Below are 19,245 nucleotides of genomic sequence, written 5' to 3'. Positions count from 1 at the left end.
TGTATGCGGTTGTGGGAAGAAGAGATTAGAGGAGTAGAGAAGGAGACCTTGAGAGGATCGAAGTTTGCGTGCAGGCAAGTACCGGGAGACCATGTCACAGATTTATGGTGGAGACAGGTTGTGGATGGCTTTGTATTTCATAGTTAGGGTTTTGAACTGGAGCCTTTGGACAATAGGAAGCCAATGAAGAGCCTGGCAGAGAGGAGAGGCTGAGGAATAGCGGGGGGACAGGTGGATTAGTCGGGCAGCAGAGTTTAGGATTGATGCAAGAGTGCTAAAGGGGAGGCCAGAGAGTAGGAGGTTGCAAGAGGCGGGAGATGAGGGAGTGCAGGTGCGTTTTTTAATTCTCTTGGTCAAGGGATGTATGGATCCAGGAAATGTTTTTGAGTTGGAGTTGGCAGGAGGAGGCAAGGGCTTGGATATGTGGCTTAAAAGAAAGAGGGCAGAGTCGAGGATCACCCCGAGGCACTGAGCATGCGGGACTGGGGAAAGTGAGCAGCCATTGACATTGATGGATAGGTCTGGCGGAGGGGTAGAGTGAGATGGGGGAAAGATGATAAATTCTGTTTTGTCCATGTTCAGTTTTAGAAAGCGAGTACAAAAGAAAGATGATATAGTGGACAGACATTGGGGGATTTTGGTCAGGAAGGAGATGAGGTCAGGTCCAGATAGGTAATCTGCGTGACATTGGCATAGAGATGATACTGCAAACCGTGGGCTTCGATGAGCTGTCCCAGGCCAAAAGTGTAGATGGAGAAGAGTAGGGGGTCCTAAAACTGAGCCTTGGAGAACACCGAAAGACAGGGGGCGCGGTGAGGAGGTGGTGTGGGAGAGGGAGACACTGAATGTCCGGTCGGTTAGATATGACGAGATCCAGGACAGGGCCAAATCTGTTATGCCAAGAGATGACAAAATCTGAAACAAGACGGAATGGTCCAGTGTCAGAAGACAGGTCCAGGAGAAGGAGGACAGTAGTGTTCCTTGCTCTTGGCGGTTATTAGGTCATTGGTGACTTTAGTTAGGCCAGTTTCAGTTGAGTGATGCGATCAGAAGCCAGATTGTAATCGGTCAGAGGGAGCAGTAGGAGAGGTGGGAGGACAGTTCAAGATGTACATGCTGCTCCAGTAGTTTTGAGGCATAAGGAAGAAGTGATATCAGGCGATAGCTAGACACAGAGGATGGGTCGAAGGAGGGCTTTTTGAGGATGGGTGTGATTGAGGCATGTTTGAATGATGAGGGGAAGACACCATTTGCAAGTGAAAAGGTTGAAGAGATGTGTTAGTGTTGGGATGAAGACTGTGGCGAGGATAGGGATGAGGTGGGACAAAAGCGGGTTAAGCGTGCAAGTGGTGAGATGTGATCTTGACAGAAGGGTGGAGAGCTGATCTTCTGCCATGGTGGAGAACCTGGCTTTGGAGGAACAGGGCTGAACAGATCAGAGAAAGCTTTGGCCCGCAGCCCCCAATGCCCCTTCTCTTATCGTATCAATCTTCTGCTTAAAGATATAGGCAAAGTGTTCAGCAGAAATGAGAGGAGAGGGAGGAGGTGCTGGGGGACGAAGTAGAGAATTGAAAGTGTTGAAAAGCTGCTTAGGGTTTTGAGACAGGGAGGATATGAGAAATGAGAAGTGTTTGTTTTCCAGCAGTGAGTGTGGACTTCAAGGTGGCGAGGGACTGCTTGTATGCGATAAAGTGCTTGGCAGAACGGGATTTCTTCCATCTCTGCTCAGCAACCCTGGAAGCCAGTCTCAGTTCTTTGGTTCGGCCGGTCAGCCAGGATTGCCTGTTTATTGTATTAGTTTTGCTGTGCGTGAGGGGGGCAGCCAAATGGAGTGCTGCTGTTATTGTGGTGTTGTATAAAGTGGCAGCTAAAGAGAAACAGGGAGCACCACTAACGGGCTTAAAAATAGCTGGAGTCATATATATAGGGGGTGCTGCACAATGCACAGGATAAAGCAGTGCATCAAAAAAAGGAAAGAACCAAGCATATTAGGCGCACACCCAAGATATTGAAGAAAAATATATGCAAAGTTTATTGGTAGACAAACCCACAATAAAAACATTTAAAAGACAAAACACATCACTTGTAGTCCCATAACACTATAGCGTATACAATATCATATTTTATTAGATCATTAGAGACTTTAGTAAGGGCAGTTTCATTAAAGTGTAAAGAGCAGAAACCAGATTTTAGAGTGTTGAGAAGAGACTTATCAGAGATAGCGGATGAGACGGGAGTGGACCGCCAGGAGTTTAGAGATGAAGGGAAGATTAGAGACAGGTCTATAGTTAGCGGCACAATTTTGATCAAGGGATGTTTTTTTTTGTTTTTTTTTTAAGTAATGGATGTATGATGGCATGCTTAAATGAGGAAAAGATAACAGAAGAGAGAGGTTGAATATTTTTGTTAGGTGAGTGGTGACAGCAGGGGAAAGGGACTGGAGGAGATGTGACGGAATGGGGTCACTGGTGCAAGTGGTCAAGCGAGAAGATGCAAGGAGCCCGATTACTACTTCTTCTGTGACTGGTTCAAAGTCAGAGAGTGAGCTAGATACAGTGGGGGAGGGAGGACAGTGCATGGTATGAGGGGATTGGGAGATAGTTTCCTGTTGGATGTGATCAATTTTTTTCTTTGAAATAATTGGCCAGATCATCAGTGCGGAGATCCGTGGTTGGGGCCTGCACTCTTGGGTTGAGTAGAAAATGAAAAGTGTCAGAGATGTTTTGGGTTATTGGATAGTGAGGTGGATGAGGGTGTTGAAATAGGTTTTTTTTGGAGAGGTGAAGGGCAGGGTTGTAGGTTTTAAGCATAAACATAGATGAAATCTTCGGGTAGATTGGACTTTCTCCACAGACATTCGGTGCACCTGGAGCACTGCTGCAGGAAACGTGTTTTCAGCGTGTGCCATGGTTGTTGCCGTCTGTGCCGTGTTGGTCTATGTATAGGAGGTGCAGTTTAATCCAGGGCACGTTGCAGTGTTTCATTGTAATGCTTCAGTGCAGAATCAGGACATGAGAGGGAGGAGATGGGGCCAGTGATAACTGCAAGTTCTTCATAGGTTTCTGGGTGTTAATGGCCTGTATATTTCTATGTGTGTGGAAAGTAGGGGTGACCTGAGCGGGATGGCATTTCTTGATGGAAAATGAAAGAAGGTTGTGGTAAGAGAGCGGGAGAGGGGAGTTTGTGACATCATCCACTGAGTAAAGTCGGGAGAAGACCAAGTCGAGGAAGTTTCCATCTTCATGCGTTGGAGAGTTAGTAAGCTGCGAAAGGCTGAAGGAGGAGGTTAGAGATAAAAGATGAGTAGCAGATGGGGAGAGGGGAAAAGCAATGGGGATATTGAAATCACCCGTGATGAGGGTGGTTTCTTACATTAGTATGCTGTGAAAAGGTAAATGGGTTCTACAGGATTAGGAAAACATGGGTACTTTCAAACTCAGCAATCCACCTGCCTGAAAGCGGTGTATGATACTGCATCTCAGCCCCACTATCTTCAATGCAACTAAGCTGTAATAACAGATACAGCCCATGGGCAGGGGTGGCGCTGTTTTTCCTGGTCGTGTACTACCTTATTACATAGATTTTATTCACTTTGTGATGTGCCTTTAACTGCCACGAGTGGAATCATGATCCACCCGAGGCTGTTAACCTGTTAAATGCTACTGTCAATCTCTGACAACGGCATTTAACATGATCGCCCCTGAAGTGCATCACTAGCTCCTAGCTCACATGAATGCGCTGTGCAAATGGTTTAGCATGACAACCCAGGGACTGCAGAAAACCCCCGTGGTTGTGATTGCCAATCTGCTATTAGCAATGCACAGTGGCCGGCGCTCATAGCAGATCAGTTCAGCTACACAAGCGATTGGATGATTGCAGCTTCAAGTCTCCATGTTAGGGCATGTTAGGTTAGGCTATGAGTTGAACTACACTGTGTTCCAAATTATTATGCAAATTGGATTTAAGTGTGATAAAGATTTAATTGTTTTATTTTTCAAATAAACTCGTGGATGGTATTGTGTTTCAGGGCTCAATAGATCACTGAAATCAATCTTAAACACATGGGATAATTAGTTTTCCAGGTGATTCTAATTAAAGGAAAACTACTTAAAAATGATGTTCCACATTATTAAGCAGGTCACAGTTTTCAAGTAACATGGGAAAGAAAAAGGATCTCTCTGATGCTGAAAAGCATCAAATAGTGCAATGCCTTGGTGAAGGGATGAAAACATTAGAAATTTCCTGAAAACTTAAGCGTTATCATCGTACTGTTAAGAGATTTGTGGCTGTATCTGAGCACAGATGTGTTTGTGCTGATAAAGGCATAATGGGGAAGATTTCTGCCAGGCAAGTTCATCGGATTAAGAGAGCAGCTGCTAAAAAGCCACTACAAAGCAGCAAACAGATATTTGAAGCTGCTGGTGCCTCTGGAGTCCCTCGAACCTCAAGGTGTAGGCTCCTTCAAAGGCTTGCTGTGGTGCATAAACCTACTATTCGGCCACGCTTAAACAGTGTTCACAAGCAGAAATGGTTGCATTGGGCCCACACATACATGAAGACTAATTTCCAAACATTCTTGTTTACTGATAAGTGTTGAGCAACCCTGGATGGTCCAAACGGATGGAGTAGTGGATGGTTGGTGTATGGCCACCATGTCCCAACAAGGCTGCAACAGCAGCAAGGAGGTGGAGGAGTCATGTTTTGGGCCGGAATCAAAGAGAAACAGCTGGTAGGGTCCTTTAAGGTTCCTGATGGTGTGAAAATGACCTCTGCAAAGTACATAGAGTTTCTGACTGACAACTTTCCTCCATGGTATAAAAAGCAGAAATGTGCCTTCAGGAGCAAAATCATCATGCATGACAATGCACCATCTCATGCTGCAAAGAATACCTCTGAGTCATTGGTTGCTATGGGCATAAAAAGAGATAAACTCATGGTGTGGCCACCATCTTCCCCTGACCTCAACCCTATAGAGAACCTTTGGAGTATCATCAAGCAAAAGATCTATGAGGGTGGGAGGCAGTTCACATCAAAGCTCTGGGAGGCTATTCTGACTTCATGCAAAGAAATGCAAGCAGAAACTCAATGGATGCAGGAATTGTGAATGTCATATCAAAGAAGGGGTCCTATGTTAACATGTAACTTGGCCTGTTAGGATGTTTTGGAGTCAAATAGCTTTTTGTTCAGTGAATGTGACCTCCTAATGCTGCAAATTCCACAAATGAGCATTTTCAGTTCTTTAAAACATATCAAATGTTTAGAAATTCTACTGTGCCTAATAATTTGGAACACTGCATTTTAAGTTTTTATTCATTTTGGAGATTATACTGTTATCATTGGGAGGTTTATTCAATAAAATTCGATGTATACTCTAACGGGTGATTACTTTTATTAGACTGTCATTTGCACCAACCATTTAGGAAAATCAGAGAAAAATGTCATTTGCATAATAATTTGGAACATAGTGTAGATGGACTTAAAGTCTTCCTTCAACCTTAAAAACTATGTTACTATGTAAGGAGACTATTGAAGCAAGTGAAAAGTGTAAAAAAAAAAAAAAAAAAACACTTTAAAAAAAATACACATTTGGTATTGCTGTATTCAGAAATCCTGGATCTATCAAAAGATAAAAAGAAGTAATCCGATCGGCAAAGAGCGTAACGAGAAAATTAAATTAAAATACAAGACTTACATTTTTTGGTTGCTACAACATTGCAATAAAATGCAATAACAGGCGATCAAAACATCGTATCTACTTCAGTATGGCATCGATAAAACCTTCAGCTCTGCGTTCAAGAACTGGAGATGCTACGGGTCTCGGAAAAAGGCGACTTTTTTTCTTAAACTTTGGATTTTTTTTCCCCACCACTTAAAGAACCTATACATGCTTGCCATCACCAAATTCATAGTGACCTGGAGAACCGTATAGGGAGGTTTTTAGAATTTGGTGAACATGGTAAAAAAACAAAAAACAAAAATCAATTGTGGCAAATTCACAGTACTTGGAATTTTTTTTTACCAATTTCCAGTACACTATATGGTAAAACCAATGATGTTGTTCACAAGTACAACTCGTCCTGCAAAAAACAAGCCCTCACATGGCCATATTAACAGAGAAATAAAAGTTATGGCTCTGGGAAAAAAGGGAGCAAAAAACGAAAACAGAAATTGGCTCGGGGTGAGGGAGTTTTCTGCACTAAATCCACAGCTCTTGGCAGAAAACGCAGGTGCGTTTTTTATGCGTTTTTGAAAGCTAAATAAAGATGTATTATTGAACAAAAAAAAAAAAAAATGATTTGTGATGTCATGTCTTGTCCAATCTCCTCTTTTACATTTGTCCAACCCACACTTCATTACACACAGATAGACAGATAGATAGATAGATAGATAGAATGAGATAGATAGATGTAGATAGATGTAGATAGATATATGGATAGTTAGGCTACTTTCACACATCAGGTTTTTGCCGTCAGGCATAATCCGGCGAGTTTTGAAAAAAAACAACAACGATCCGTTTGTTTTTTTTTCGCCGGATCCGTTTTCTCTTTCTCAGAGAGTTGTATTAGCGCCAGATGTGCCTGATGGCCACACGTTTCATACGTTTTTTTGCCGGATCCTTAAAAAAAAAAAACAAAAAAACAAAAACAGTTTCCGGCGGACGGAGAAAACGTACAGAGGAATGTTTTTTTCTGTTGGGCAAAAAAACGCACAGCGACGGATACGGCGAAAAACGTATGAAACAGATGTGAAATGATGAATCCAGCCTCTGAATCCGGTTTTTCATGCATTTTTTTCCATTGAAATTATGTACATTTTCCGTTCTCTCTCTCAAAAAAAAGAGATCAGTTGCATCAGTTTTTCAGTATTTGAAACGCATCCGTTTTTTCAAAAATTCGCCCGATCCTGCCTGAAGGAAACAAACTGATGTGTGAAAGTAGCCTAACTATCCATATATCCATCTACATCTATCCATGGCATGGGCTCCCGTGCAATTTTCTGAGCCAGAGGGGGAAAGCCGAAGGCCAATATTTGTAGCCTGGGAAGGGGGTAATACCCACGGCCCCTTCCCAGGCTATGAATATCAGCCCACAGCTGTCTGTGTAGCCTTTACTGGCTAGTAAAATAGGGGGACCCAAAAAAAAAAAAAAAAAAAAAAAAAAAATTACGTGGGGTCCCCCTATATTTTATAGCCAGAAAGGCTACACAGACAGCTGCGGGCTGATATTCATAGCCTAGAGGGGGGCCATGGATATTGCCCCCCCCCCCCCCCGGGCTACAAGTACCCGCCCGCAGCTGCCCCAGAGATGGTGCATCTATGAGATGCGCCAATTCCGGCACTTAGCCCCTCTCTCCACGGGAGATCGTCGTGGGACACTCGTTTTAATTGGATTTCTGCGGATCAGGGAGTATAAAGTTTGTTTATTATTTTAATATTTTTTACAGATGACACTGGCTTCAGGGATCAAGGTGATTAAGTGATGGTGAGTATGTACTCTATGTTATATGTACTGTATGTGCCGTTATATGTACTGTATATGCCGTTATATGTACTGTATGTGCCGTTATATGTACGTTTTTTGTTTTTGTTTTTTTTTTAACATTCAACACATTAGCCGGATGATGGGACTACTACTGTCCCATCATTGGCTAATGTGTCAATCACTGTCATTGTAGCAGGCATAGCCCGATGGGACTTGTAGTCCCATCGGATGATGCCTGCGCACACACACACACACACACACACACACACACACACACACACACACACACAAAGACCCCCAACAGGCCCGCACACAGACACGCACAGTCTCCGCCCACACACTCACCCCTCCCGATTTGCAGCATTTCACCCGCAGCTAAACCACAGATCTTTTTTAGATCTGCGGTTTTGTTGCGGAATTGCCCGACTCAATGCAAGTCAATGGGTGCAGAAAAGCTGCAGATCCGCACAAAGAATTGACATGCTGCGGAAAAAACAATGCTGCGTTTCCGCGCGTTTTTTCCGCAGCATGGGCACAGCGGATTTGTTTTTCCATAGGTTTACATGGTACTGTAAACCGCATGGGAAACTGCTGCGGATCTGCAGCGTCAAAAACCGCAACGTGTGCACATGGCCTTACATTACCTTTCAGTCCTTTTAGGTGACTTGAACCTGCAATCATGTAATTGCTTACACCATGTACTACAATAGCACAGTAATGAAGTATATAGAGGGAAAATCTTGGTGTTCTATGGAGCACAGCCTATGGAGGAGGACCTAGATGAGAGCAACAGGAGTTCTTTAGCAGACCCCACAGCTGTCATAGTAACCCATCTGTCCTCAACGATTTAGTCGCCAGTGGGCAAATGGGCCCACACCCCCCCCCCCTCAAATACACCCCCCCCCAGATACACACACACATACACACACACACACACGATGATTAACGACTCCTCTTTTTTTTTTCTTATTTTAAAGCTGAAGTGGTATCACAAATGCATATTGCCTCAGTAATATACTTGCCAACCACTACATCTGCTTTCCCCGGTGTCACCAGCTTGTGTCCTGAAGTCAGAGGTAACGTTCACAAGCTGTCAATTTAAGTCTATGAGAACCTTGTTCTGGCTCCCATAGATTTACGAGAAAAGACCTCCGACTCGCACATCAAACACTGGAGAGATCCGGCAGGCCACAACCTGCAGAAGACAACCGAAGCAGTATTGCGAGCAGAAGAGGATGGCAGCTGGTAAGTATATTTTTAGGAGAAAGAAAATTACATTAGCGACACCACTTTAGCAATGGAAGAAAAATTGACGGAGTAGTGCTTTAAGTGCAGAAACATTTTACCTCTGAGGAACCAGTGCTTGGTTTCTTGAAACTGTACAATTCTTGCAAGATTTTATATTCCTCCTGAAAAGAAAAACAAGCAAAAAGATAAAAAGCCAGTAGCAAACCACTGAACCAATACTCACTAATGGCTTTTTCACTCACTGCGTTTTTGCCACTTTTTTGCTAGAGAAAAAAATGCAGCATTTTCTAGTACCAGGAAAGCGAGCGAGTTCAGTAATCTTGTGGATATGCACTTGTTTTTTCGAATATGTATATTTTGGACTCGTATCAGTGTTTTTTAAATGGGCATAATTAAGGTCTATGTAGCACCATGGCACAATCTATAAATATGCCATTACTTTGCAAACTGGCAATAACTCACAATAAGCTATAGACGATTTTCACAAACTGTCCAACAGTGAACACAAAAAACAGTTATTCCATGAAAATCATTAATACCTATCCTCAACATGTGAGATAAAATGTCTGATCATGGGTTCCCTGCAGTCACCCCCCAATCTGATCCCCTGAATGGAGGTATTCTGACCAGTTACATACCTCAGCTACACTGATGAGCAACAGTGAGCGCGATTGGCAAATAGAGTTAGAGAACCAGTTATCCTTTTTTTGCCCAATAATTATTAATATTGGATTGCAGAAGATGAATATAATTTTCACCATGTAAATGTAGTTTTATACGTACATGATAAAGTCACAAACTACTGTACACAAAGCACAGCCATACATTTGCAGATAGGGAAGACAGTTTGCCTGCTCCTCTGCAGGATCTCTACCTATTGACTCAATACACATTTTAATAGAATAAACGCTAAATTGTCGGCTTTCTTACACACACACTTTATAATACATGGTATAAATCCTTGGGACAATCAGCTCATACATACCTGTGTGTACAATTCTTTGAAGGGATTCTTCACTGAAAAGAAATCTAGATCTACATCCAGCACATAAGCATCTCCTTTCTCCAAGACCTGTAGAATGCTACTAGCAAGCGTCGCATTCACGTCACTACTTGTTTCCATGTTGACACAAGAAGGCTCCTTTTTCAAGTGGTGGTCTGCTTCTTCACAGGCAGGAAAGGCACCACTCTGTGAAGAGGCACATTGAAATGCAGAGGCAGGACCACCCGCTGCTTCATCATTTTCAGCTAGCTTTAGTTTTTTAGCAGCAGATTCACCTTTGTCTGTATCTTCACAGCCTGCTTCCTTCACAGGGTTCAGTAAAATGACATCCAAATGAAGAGGTTTGGCATTTTCAAGCTGTTCCTCGGGAACGTAAAGACCATCACTTAAAAAGTAATCATCCGTGCTTGTGACCCTGAATCAACAAGACAAAAAAAAACAAAAAAAAAAAACACAAAAGGCTTTTTTGCAAAATAGAACTTTAAATTCTGGTCTTTACATCTCATGAGAACAGGTCAATATGCAACAGTACAAATACAGCTCACTCCAAAAAATACTAAGAGAAGTAGAACATTTGGCAAAATGAGGTCATGATGCCCTCAAGGGTTTGGAGGAACTCAGCAGGGTTCACATTACACCAGTAATGTTATACTTTCTTATCCTTCATAGACATATATGCAAACTCCAGAGTAGTAGTGGCTGTTTATTAAAGTGGTCACTAGAAACTACGCTATTATCCTGCTGATACGGGCTTAATCTGGAGGTTAACAGTGTTACTAACCTGCCGGGGGCGAAGGCTGCAGGGAGAAAAGAAAACTTTATTCCCCCAAGCAGCGTTCTGTCTTCAGCCCCCACTAAGTGTACAGAGTGGTATCTGTAACCGCGCCCCGGCCCTGACAGCTGGTCCCAATGCAGAACCAGTGTCAGTCAGGCCAGGGGTGCGGTAACATCCACCGCTCTGTATTCGGAGTGGTGACTGGACCAGCGCCGACCCGTGACTGAAACCAAAACATTGTCAAGGAGAGGGAGTTTGGGAGGGTGGGTTAATATTCAACTGGAAGCGTTCAGCTACGTGCAGATTCATAACGCTATTAATCTGCAGATTAACCGCGTGTTTTTTTTTTTTCTTGGTGACAGGTTCTCCCTAAGGAAAAAACACTGAGACATAATTGTGGTTGACCTATAAAAGACAGCTGTCCAGTAAAGCAGATAATGAAAAAAAATAAAATTATATATCTGCAAGATGACACTTACTTAAATGTAGGTGTATATAGTGATAGATACTGTAGAGATACACATTTTATATAAATATATTCCATTGTGTTATATTACACACACCTTATTGTAGTTGTAGACCTGTCCTTGCCAACCAGGAAGCAATGCTTGCCCTCTTTGATCTGCTGTGCCCATGATGGATGCAGCCACACAACTTCAGAAAAGTGTCCAGCATACACTACAGGCATAATCCAGTTCTCAATACTTAACTCGCTGCAGAAGAATAAACAGATGGTAAAAACATACTGGATGCTTACATTTTTCTTGAAATTCTGTATTCCCTCATGTACTAAAAGATGCTAAAGGGTTTAATGAGTTTGATTAAAATCAGCTGACGTGACGGAGCCCATTGCCAGAGCCCACAGCAAACAGGGGGAGGCAACCTATAATGCACCTACACATCATGGTAGGGTTAATTGAATAGCTTTGGATAAATGCTTTTATGAATAGCTATAGCGCTTACCGAATACCTGCCTTGGTAACCCGGATGCCTGGAGCGCTCCCGATGATCAGCTATTCGGTGCAGCGGCTGCATGTGTCACGGCTGTGTAACAGGCACAGTACATGCATGGAGAGCCTGCGGGTTGTGACTGTCGCAAAGTCGAACAGCGGATTATTAGGAACGCTTCAGGTATCCCAGGTTACCAATGCAGCATTTAACCCCGCTAATGCCGCCATCAGTAGTGACAGTGACAAACAAGGAGCATCGAAAGGGTTCCCTGCACGCTTCCATCAGGACAACGCAGTGTGATCGCATTGTCCTGATGGTCTCCATGGAGAGAGCAGCCCACAAGATGGACGTGGGATCCTTCAGGGAAGGTGGCTTCACAGTGATTGCAGACAGCAGAACCTGAGATGCCTCCTTCCCTGCCTGTCTGACGCTGCTCCGATGTTCTGCAGTGCAGAAGCATCAGATCAACAATCTGAAACGTAAAGATGAGCTCCCATCCTGGGACAATGTAAAACAGAAAAAAAAAAAAAAAAGAATAGAAAAAGTGTAAAAAAGACCTAAAGATATAGATAGACAGATAGATAGAAAGATAGATACACCTCAAATAAAGACCAAAAAAATGAATTTTTTCCAATACATTTATGTAAATATTAACATAAAAATACATTTGGGATGGCCGTGTCCTTAACAACCCACTCTATAAAACGGTCCCACTAGTTAACCCCTTCAGTGAACACCGTAAAAAAAATTGAAAATGGGGCAAAACACAATGCTTTATATCATATTGCTGAACAAAAAGTGCAATAAAACTATCATAAAGGCTAATGTAAATAAAATTGTACTGCTGAAAATGTCATCTTGTCCCGCTAAAAAACAAGCCAATACAGCTCCATCAGCAAATAATGATTTTTTTTCTATAAAATAGTTTTATTGTAAAAGTGTCAAAACAAAAAAACTAATATAGATCTATAGATAGTTGTAGATATATATATCCACAACTCTCTCTCGCTCCACAACTCTCTCTCTTGGGCTTCGATGTAATCCTACTGACCAGAAAAATAAATCTGCCTAACCAATTTTACCACATGCAGGACGGTATTATAAAAAAAAAAAAAAAAAAAAAAAAAAATCAGAAAAATGTCATATGCCTGAAAATGGTACCAACCACAACGTCAACTGGTTGCGCAAAAAACAAGACATCACATGACCGTCAGTCGACACATTGAAAAATTATAGATGTCTGAACACTGCGATGCAAAAACAAATTTTCGCAATAAAAAGCGTATATTAGTGTGTGACAGCACCCAAAACTAAAAAAAAAAAAAAAAAAAAAAAAAGATATACACTGCTGAAAAAAAAATAAAGGGAAAACTAAAATCCCACATCCTACACTGTGTGCTGAATTATTAGGTAAGGCTAGTTTCACACTAGCGTTTTGAGAAGCTGCGGACTTCCTCTGGGAAGCCCAGCCCTCGGCCGCACCTCCGCCTAATTCTGCATGTGGCCTGCATACCTATCTTTAACATTAGGTACACAGGTCGTTCGGCTGTATGCGGATGCTTCTGCATGCGTCGTTTTGACGCAGCTGGTTGCAATTTCTTTTTTTTGCCGCATCGTCAAAACGACGCATGCGGAAGCATCCGCATACAGCCGCACGACCTGCGTACCTAATGTTAAAGATAGGTACGCAAACCGCATGCAGAAGTAGGCGGAGCTAGCGGCGGAGGTGCGGCCGAGGGCGGGGCTTCACGGAGGAAGTCAGCAGCTCCTCAAAACGCTAATGTGAAACCGGCCTAATTTGTATTTTGATCACATGATAAATGTTGTCCTACTCCAAGCTGTTGAGGCTTGAGAGCCAACTACCAATTAAGTAAATCAGGTGATGTGCATCTCTGTAATGAGGAGGGGCGTTGTCTAATGACATCAAAACCCTATATATGGTGTGCTTAATTATTAGGCAACTTCCTTTCCTTTGGCAAAAGAAGAGAGATTTGACGGGCTCTGAAAAGTCCAAAATTGTGAGATGTCTTGCAGAGGGATGCAGCAGTGATCACCGAACAATCAAGCGTTTCATGGCAAATAGCCAACAGGGTCGCAAGAAGAGTGTTGGGCAAAAAAGGCGCAAAATAACTGCCCATGAATCGAGGAAAATCAAGCCTGAAGCTGCCAAGATGCCATTTGCCACCAGTTTTGCCATATTTCAGAGCTGCAATGTTACTGGAGTAACAAAAAGCACAAGGTATGCGATACTCGGGGACATGGCCAAGGTAAGGAAGGCTGAAAAACAACCACCTTTGAACAAGAAACATAAGATAAAACATCAAGACTGGGCCAAGAAATATGTTAAAGGGAACCTGTCACCCCCCTCAGGCGTTTAACTAAAAGAGCCACCTTGTGCAGCACAAATGCTGCATTCTGACTCTTTTAGTTATGATGCCTGCACACGCTGAAATAAACGTTTATAAAATGTGCCCCCTCATACCGTGAAATGTTCCCGGAGTCGGGCGCCACCTCCTCTTGCTGCATTATCGTCCACGGCACATTAAGTTTTATTTTCCAGGCGTGCGCAGTTGCGCTGCCCTTCGTACTTACAGCGCAGGCGACGGGGATGATAATGCAGCAAGAGGCGGCGGCGCCCACAGGTCCGGAGTGACGGCTGTGCTGCGTCTGATTAGGAGGGAAAGACCCGCCTCCGGGAACATTTCACCTTGTCAGAATGCAGCAGTTGTGCTGCACGAGGTGGCTCTTTTAAGTTACAAATGCCTGAGCGGGGTGACAGGTTCCCTTTAAGACTGACTTTTTAAAGGTTTTATGGACTGATGAAATGAGTAACTCTTGATGGGCCAGAGGCTGGATCAGTAAAGGGCAGAGAGCTCCACTCCGACTCAGACGCCAGCAAGTTCGAGGTGGGGTACTGGTATGGGTTGGTATTATCAAAGATGAACTTGTGGGACACCTTTTCTGGTTGAGGATGGAGTGAAGCTCAACTCCCAGACCTACTGCCAGTTTCTGGAAGACAACTTCTTCAAGCAGTGGTACAGGAATAAGTCGGTATCATTCAAGAAAAACATGATTTTCCTGCAGGACAATGCTCCATCACATGCCTCCAACTACTCCACAGCGTGGCTGGCCAGTAAAGGTCTCAAAGAAGAAAAAATAATGACATGGCCCCCTTGTTCACCTGATCTAAACCCCATAGAGAACCTGTGGTCCCTCAAAATGTGAGATCTACAGGGAAGGAGAACAGTACACCTCTCGGACCAGTGTCTGGGAGGCTGTGGTGGCAACTGCATGCAATGTTGATCGTAAACAGATCAAGCAACTGACAATCTATGGATGGAGGCTGATGAGTGTCATCATGAAGAAAGGTGGATATTGGTCACTAATTTTTTTGGGGTTTTGTTTTTGCACGTCAGAAATCTTTATTTCTAAATTTTGTGCAGTGATATTGGTTTACCTGGTGGAAATAAACAAGTGAGATGGGAAAATTTTTGTTTTTTTATTAAGTTGCCTAATAATTCTGCACAGTAATAGTTACTTGCACAAACAGATATCCTCCTAAGATAGCCAAATTTAAAAAAACGCCACTCCAACTTCCAAAAATATTAAGCTTTGATATTTATGAGTCTTTTGGGTTGATTGAGAACATAGTTGATCAATAATAAAAATAATCCTCTAAAATACAACAACTTGCCTAATAATTCTGCACAGTGTAGATATCACTAAATGAAATATTCCAGTTGTAAATCTTTATTCATTACAGACTGGAATGTGTTGAGAACAATAAAACCTAAAAATGATCAACGTAAATCACAATATCCCACGGAGGTCTGGAGTTGGAATGATGCTCAAAATCAAAGTGGAGAATGAAGTTACAGGCTGATCCAACTTCAGTGGAAATGCCTCAAGACAAGGAAATGATGCTCAGTAGTGTGTGTGGCCTCCACGTGCCTGTATGACCCCCCCTAAAATGCCTGGGCATGCTCCTGATGAGGCGGTGGATGGTCTCCTGAGGGATCTCCTCCCAGACCTGGACTAAAGCATCCGCCAACTTCTGGACAGTCTGTGGTGCAATGTAACGTTGGTGGATGGTGCGAGACATGAAGTCCCAGATGTGTTCAATCGGATTCAGGTCTGTGGAATGGGCAGGCCAGTCCATAGCGTCAATGCCTTCATCTTGCATGAACTGCTGACACACCAGCCACATGAGGTCTGGCATTGTCCTGCATTAGGAGGAACCCAGGGCCAACCGCACAAGCATATGGTCTCACAAGGGGTCTCAGGATCTCATCTCGGTACCTAATGGCAGTCAGGCTACCTCTGGCGAGCACATGGAGGGCTGTGCGGCCCTTCAAAGAAATGCCACCCCACACCATTACTGACCCACTGCCAAACCAGTCATGCTGAAGGATGTTGCAGGCAGCAGTATGCTCTCCACGGCGTATCCAGACTGTCACATGTGCTCAGTGTGAACCTGCATTCATCTGTGAAGAGCACAGGGCGCCAGTGGCGAATTTGCCAATCCAGATGTTCTGTGGCAAATGCCAAGCGTCCTGCATGGTGTTGTGCTGTGAGCAGAACCCCCATCTGTGGATGTCGGGCACTCAGACAATCCTCATGGAGTAAGTTTCTAATCGTTTGTGCAGACACATGCACATTTGTAGCCTGCTGGAGATCATTTTGCAGGGCTCTGGCAGTGCTCCTCCTGTTTCTTCTTGCACAAAGGCTGAGGTGGCGGTCCTACTGCTGTGTTGTTACCCTCCTATGGCCCCCTCCATGTCTCCTGGTGTACTGGCCTGTCTCCTGGTAGCGCCTCCAGCCTCTGGACACTACGCTGACACACAGCAAACCTTCTTGCCACAGCTCGCCTTGATGTGCCATTCTGGATTAGCTGCACTACCTGAGCCACTTGTGTGGGTTGTAGAGTCCGTCTCATGCTACCATGAGTGTGAAAGCACAACCAACATTCAAAAGTTACCAAAACATCAGCCAGAAAGCATTGGTACAGAGATGTGGTCTGTGGTCCCCACCTGCAGAACCACTCCTTTATTGAGTGTGTCTTGATAATGGTCTATAATTTCGATCTGTTGTCTATTCCATTTGCACAACAGCATGTGAAATTGATTGTCAAACAGTGTTGCTTCCTAAGTGGACAGTTTGATTTCATAGAAGTTTGATTTACTTAGAGTTATATTCTGTTTAAGTGTTCCCTTTATTTTTTGAGCTGTGTATTCTTCGGGTCGGTGAGATTACAGAGATACCAGATTTAAAGTCGCCATGTCACTTATACTGCACGAAAAACGGCTTAAAAAATAAATTAAACCAATTCTTCACCTGCTGTTGATTTTTCTCATTCTGCCTCCCAAAGATTGCAGTGAGGCTTTGCGCACATTTTGTCCTCTGCTCTGTGCTGAGCACTTACAAAGGGGTTTCCATGTAAATCTCTGAAATATGTGATTCAGACAGAACACTTGGGGAAAGATTCCCTATTATGAGGCAGATGGAAGCCCTGTGGACGCCATAGGACCTGTGATCCGGCGGTGTCTGGATTGCATAAAAGTGCCGTCGGCCACAGTTTTGTGCACTTCTGAAAAGGACACCACTGAACAGAGGACAGACGAAGTCCACAGAACCTATGCTGCCTCATTATAGTGAATGGATCCCTAGAGGATTTCATCTGAATCACGTCACTCAGATTTAGATTGAAACCACAAAATAAGTGTGCAGCGTAGAGCGCCAGATTAATGTGATCCCAAACGTTATGTAAAATGTTCCCAATAAAAGCTTCAACTCAATACACAAAGTAAGTCCCCACTCAGGTCTGTCATCTATTAACGGCATTATAGTGGGCTTCCATGTTACTGGTAGCACAAAGGATGGAAAAGCTAAATGGCTCCTCGCTCCCCAAAAGAAATTCAGCAAATTCTCTGATGCCAAATCCAAATGCCCTCCTCCCTTCTGAGTCCCAGTGTGCCTAAACCACATTTAGTGCCCAAATATTTGGCATTTCTGTAGTGACCCCACCTAATTTACAGGTGCATATCTCCAGAAGCACGGGCTGGGCATAACGTACTGGTGACTGCAACGTACTGGTCACTACAGCGTACTGGTTATTACAGAGGCAGTTTGCAATTTTCACTCAGCAACATCCACTAATGCTTGTTTCTGGAAAACACCCATGGAGTCAAAATAGTCACTACAGCTGTAGATAAATTCTCAAAGGGTTGTAACTTCCAAAATGGGGTCACTTCAGGGGGAATTCTGCTTTTCTAGCACTTAGGTGCTCTTTACATGGAATCCACAAACTAGTCTAGGAAAATCTGCGCTCCAAGAGGCAAATAGAAACTCGGGAGGGACGGAGCACTCTGTATGGCTAAGTAGCACTGAACTGCCACATAAAGGGTATTTCTACATTCAGCAACAATTGTGGGACAAATTTTGGTGCCATTTTTACCCATTTCCCAATATGAAAATGTAAAAAACTTAGGGCTAACACAATCTTGGTGGTAAACAAAATGTACATTTTTTATTCTTCATTGGCCAATGGTATAAGTCTGACACACCTGTGGTGTCAATATAATCACTGCACCCCTAGATGAATTAATTGAGAGGTTTAGTTTGTAAAGTGGGGTCACATATGGGGGGGGGAGGGTCTGCTGTTCTGGCACCTCAGGTGCTCTGCCAATGTAATATGGCACTCAAGCAAGTGCAGCAAAATCTGCACTGTAATATGACGCTACTTCCCTTCTGAGCTTTGCACTGTGCCTCAAAAGTAGTTTTCGACGACACGTGGCATCGGTGAACTAAGGATAAATTGCACAACAAATTATGGGGTCCATTTTCTCCTGTTACATTGTGAAAATACAAAAATTGTAGCAAAAAATTTTTGGGAAAGATGTATTTTTTTTTTTTTTTTAATTTCCACGGCTCCACGTTATAAACTTCTGTGAAGCACCTGTGGGTTCAAAGTGCTCAATAAACGCGTAGATAAGTTCCCTAAGGGGTCTAGTTTCCAAAACAGTGTCACTTTGTGGGGTTTCCACTGTTTAGGCACATCAGGTGCTCTCCAAACATAACATGGCGTATGCTAATTATTTCAGCAAATTTTACATTCAAAAAGTCAAATGGTACCTCGAGGGGTAATTCATAAAATCGCTGGAACTTTTAACACTTAACTTCCTAACAAAAAAATTTGTTTCAAAAATTGTGCTAATGTAAAGTAGACATATGGGAATATTATTTATTAACTATACTGTGTGACATCTCTCTGATTGAAGGGCATAAAAATTAACCCCTTAACCCCCAAGGGTGGTTTGCATGTTAATGACCGGGCCAATTTTTACAATTCTGACCACTGTCCTTTTAGGAGGTTATAACTCCGGAACGCTTCAACGGATCATGATGATTCTAACATTGGTTTCTCGTGACATATTGTACTTCATGACAGTGGAAAAATTTCTTTGATATTACCTGCGTTTATTTGTGAAAAAAAGGAAATTTGGAGAAAATTTTGAAAGTTTCGCAATTTTCCAACTTTGAATTTTTATGCCGTTTTATGACATATGTCACACAAAATATTTAATAAGTAACATTTCCCACATGTCTACTTTACATCAGCACAATTTTGGAACCAACATTTTTATTGTTGTTAGGGAGTTATAAGGGTTAAAAGTTAACAAGCAATGTCTCCTTTTTACAACACCATTTTTTTTTTTTTAAGGGACTTCACATTCACATTTGAAGTCACTTTGAGGGGTCTATGATAGTGTGACACCATTCTAAAAACT

At 42.9% G+C, this 19,245-nt stretch overlaps 1 protein-coding gene across 2 annotated transcripts in view; it reads right to left on the bottom strand.

The window, feature by feature from the left end:
- The window catches only part of C6H5orf22 (chromosome 6 C5orf22 homolog), a 152,038-nt gene that overhangs the window by 99,355 nt on the left and 33,438 nt on the right, over positions 1 to 19,245 (bottom strand). For both annotated transcript variants that reach the window (XM_077269729.1, XM_077269728.1), the window contains exons 3-5: positions 11,071 to 11,220; positions 9,715 to 10,147; positions 8,828 to 8,890 (exon numbers count right to left, since the gene is read on the bottom strand). In XM_077269729.1, coding sequence (XP_077125844.1) covers positions 8,828 to 8,890; positions 9,715 to 10,147; positions 11,071 to 11,220 — 646 coding nt within the window. The remainder of the gene's footprint in view (positions 1 to 8,827; positions 8,891 to 9,714; positions 10,148 to 11,070; positions 11,221 to 19,245) is intronic.

Source organism: Ranitomeya variabilis, chromosome 6 (genome assembly GCF_051348905.1).
Source record: "Ranitomeya variabilis isolate aRanVar5 chromosome 6, aRanVar5.hap1, whole genome shotgun sequence".
NCBI lineage: Eukaryota > Metazoa > Chordata > Amphibia > Anura > Dendrobatidae > Ranitomeya > Ranitomeya variabilis.
This window is presented reverse-complemented; position numbering and strand designations above follow the sequence as displayed.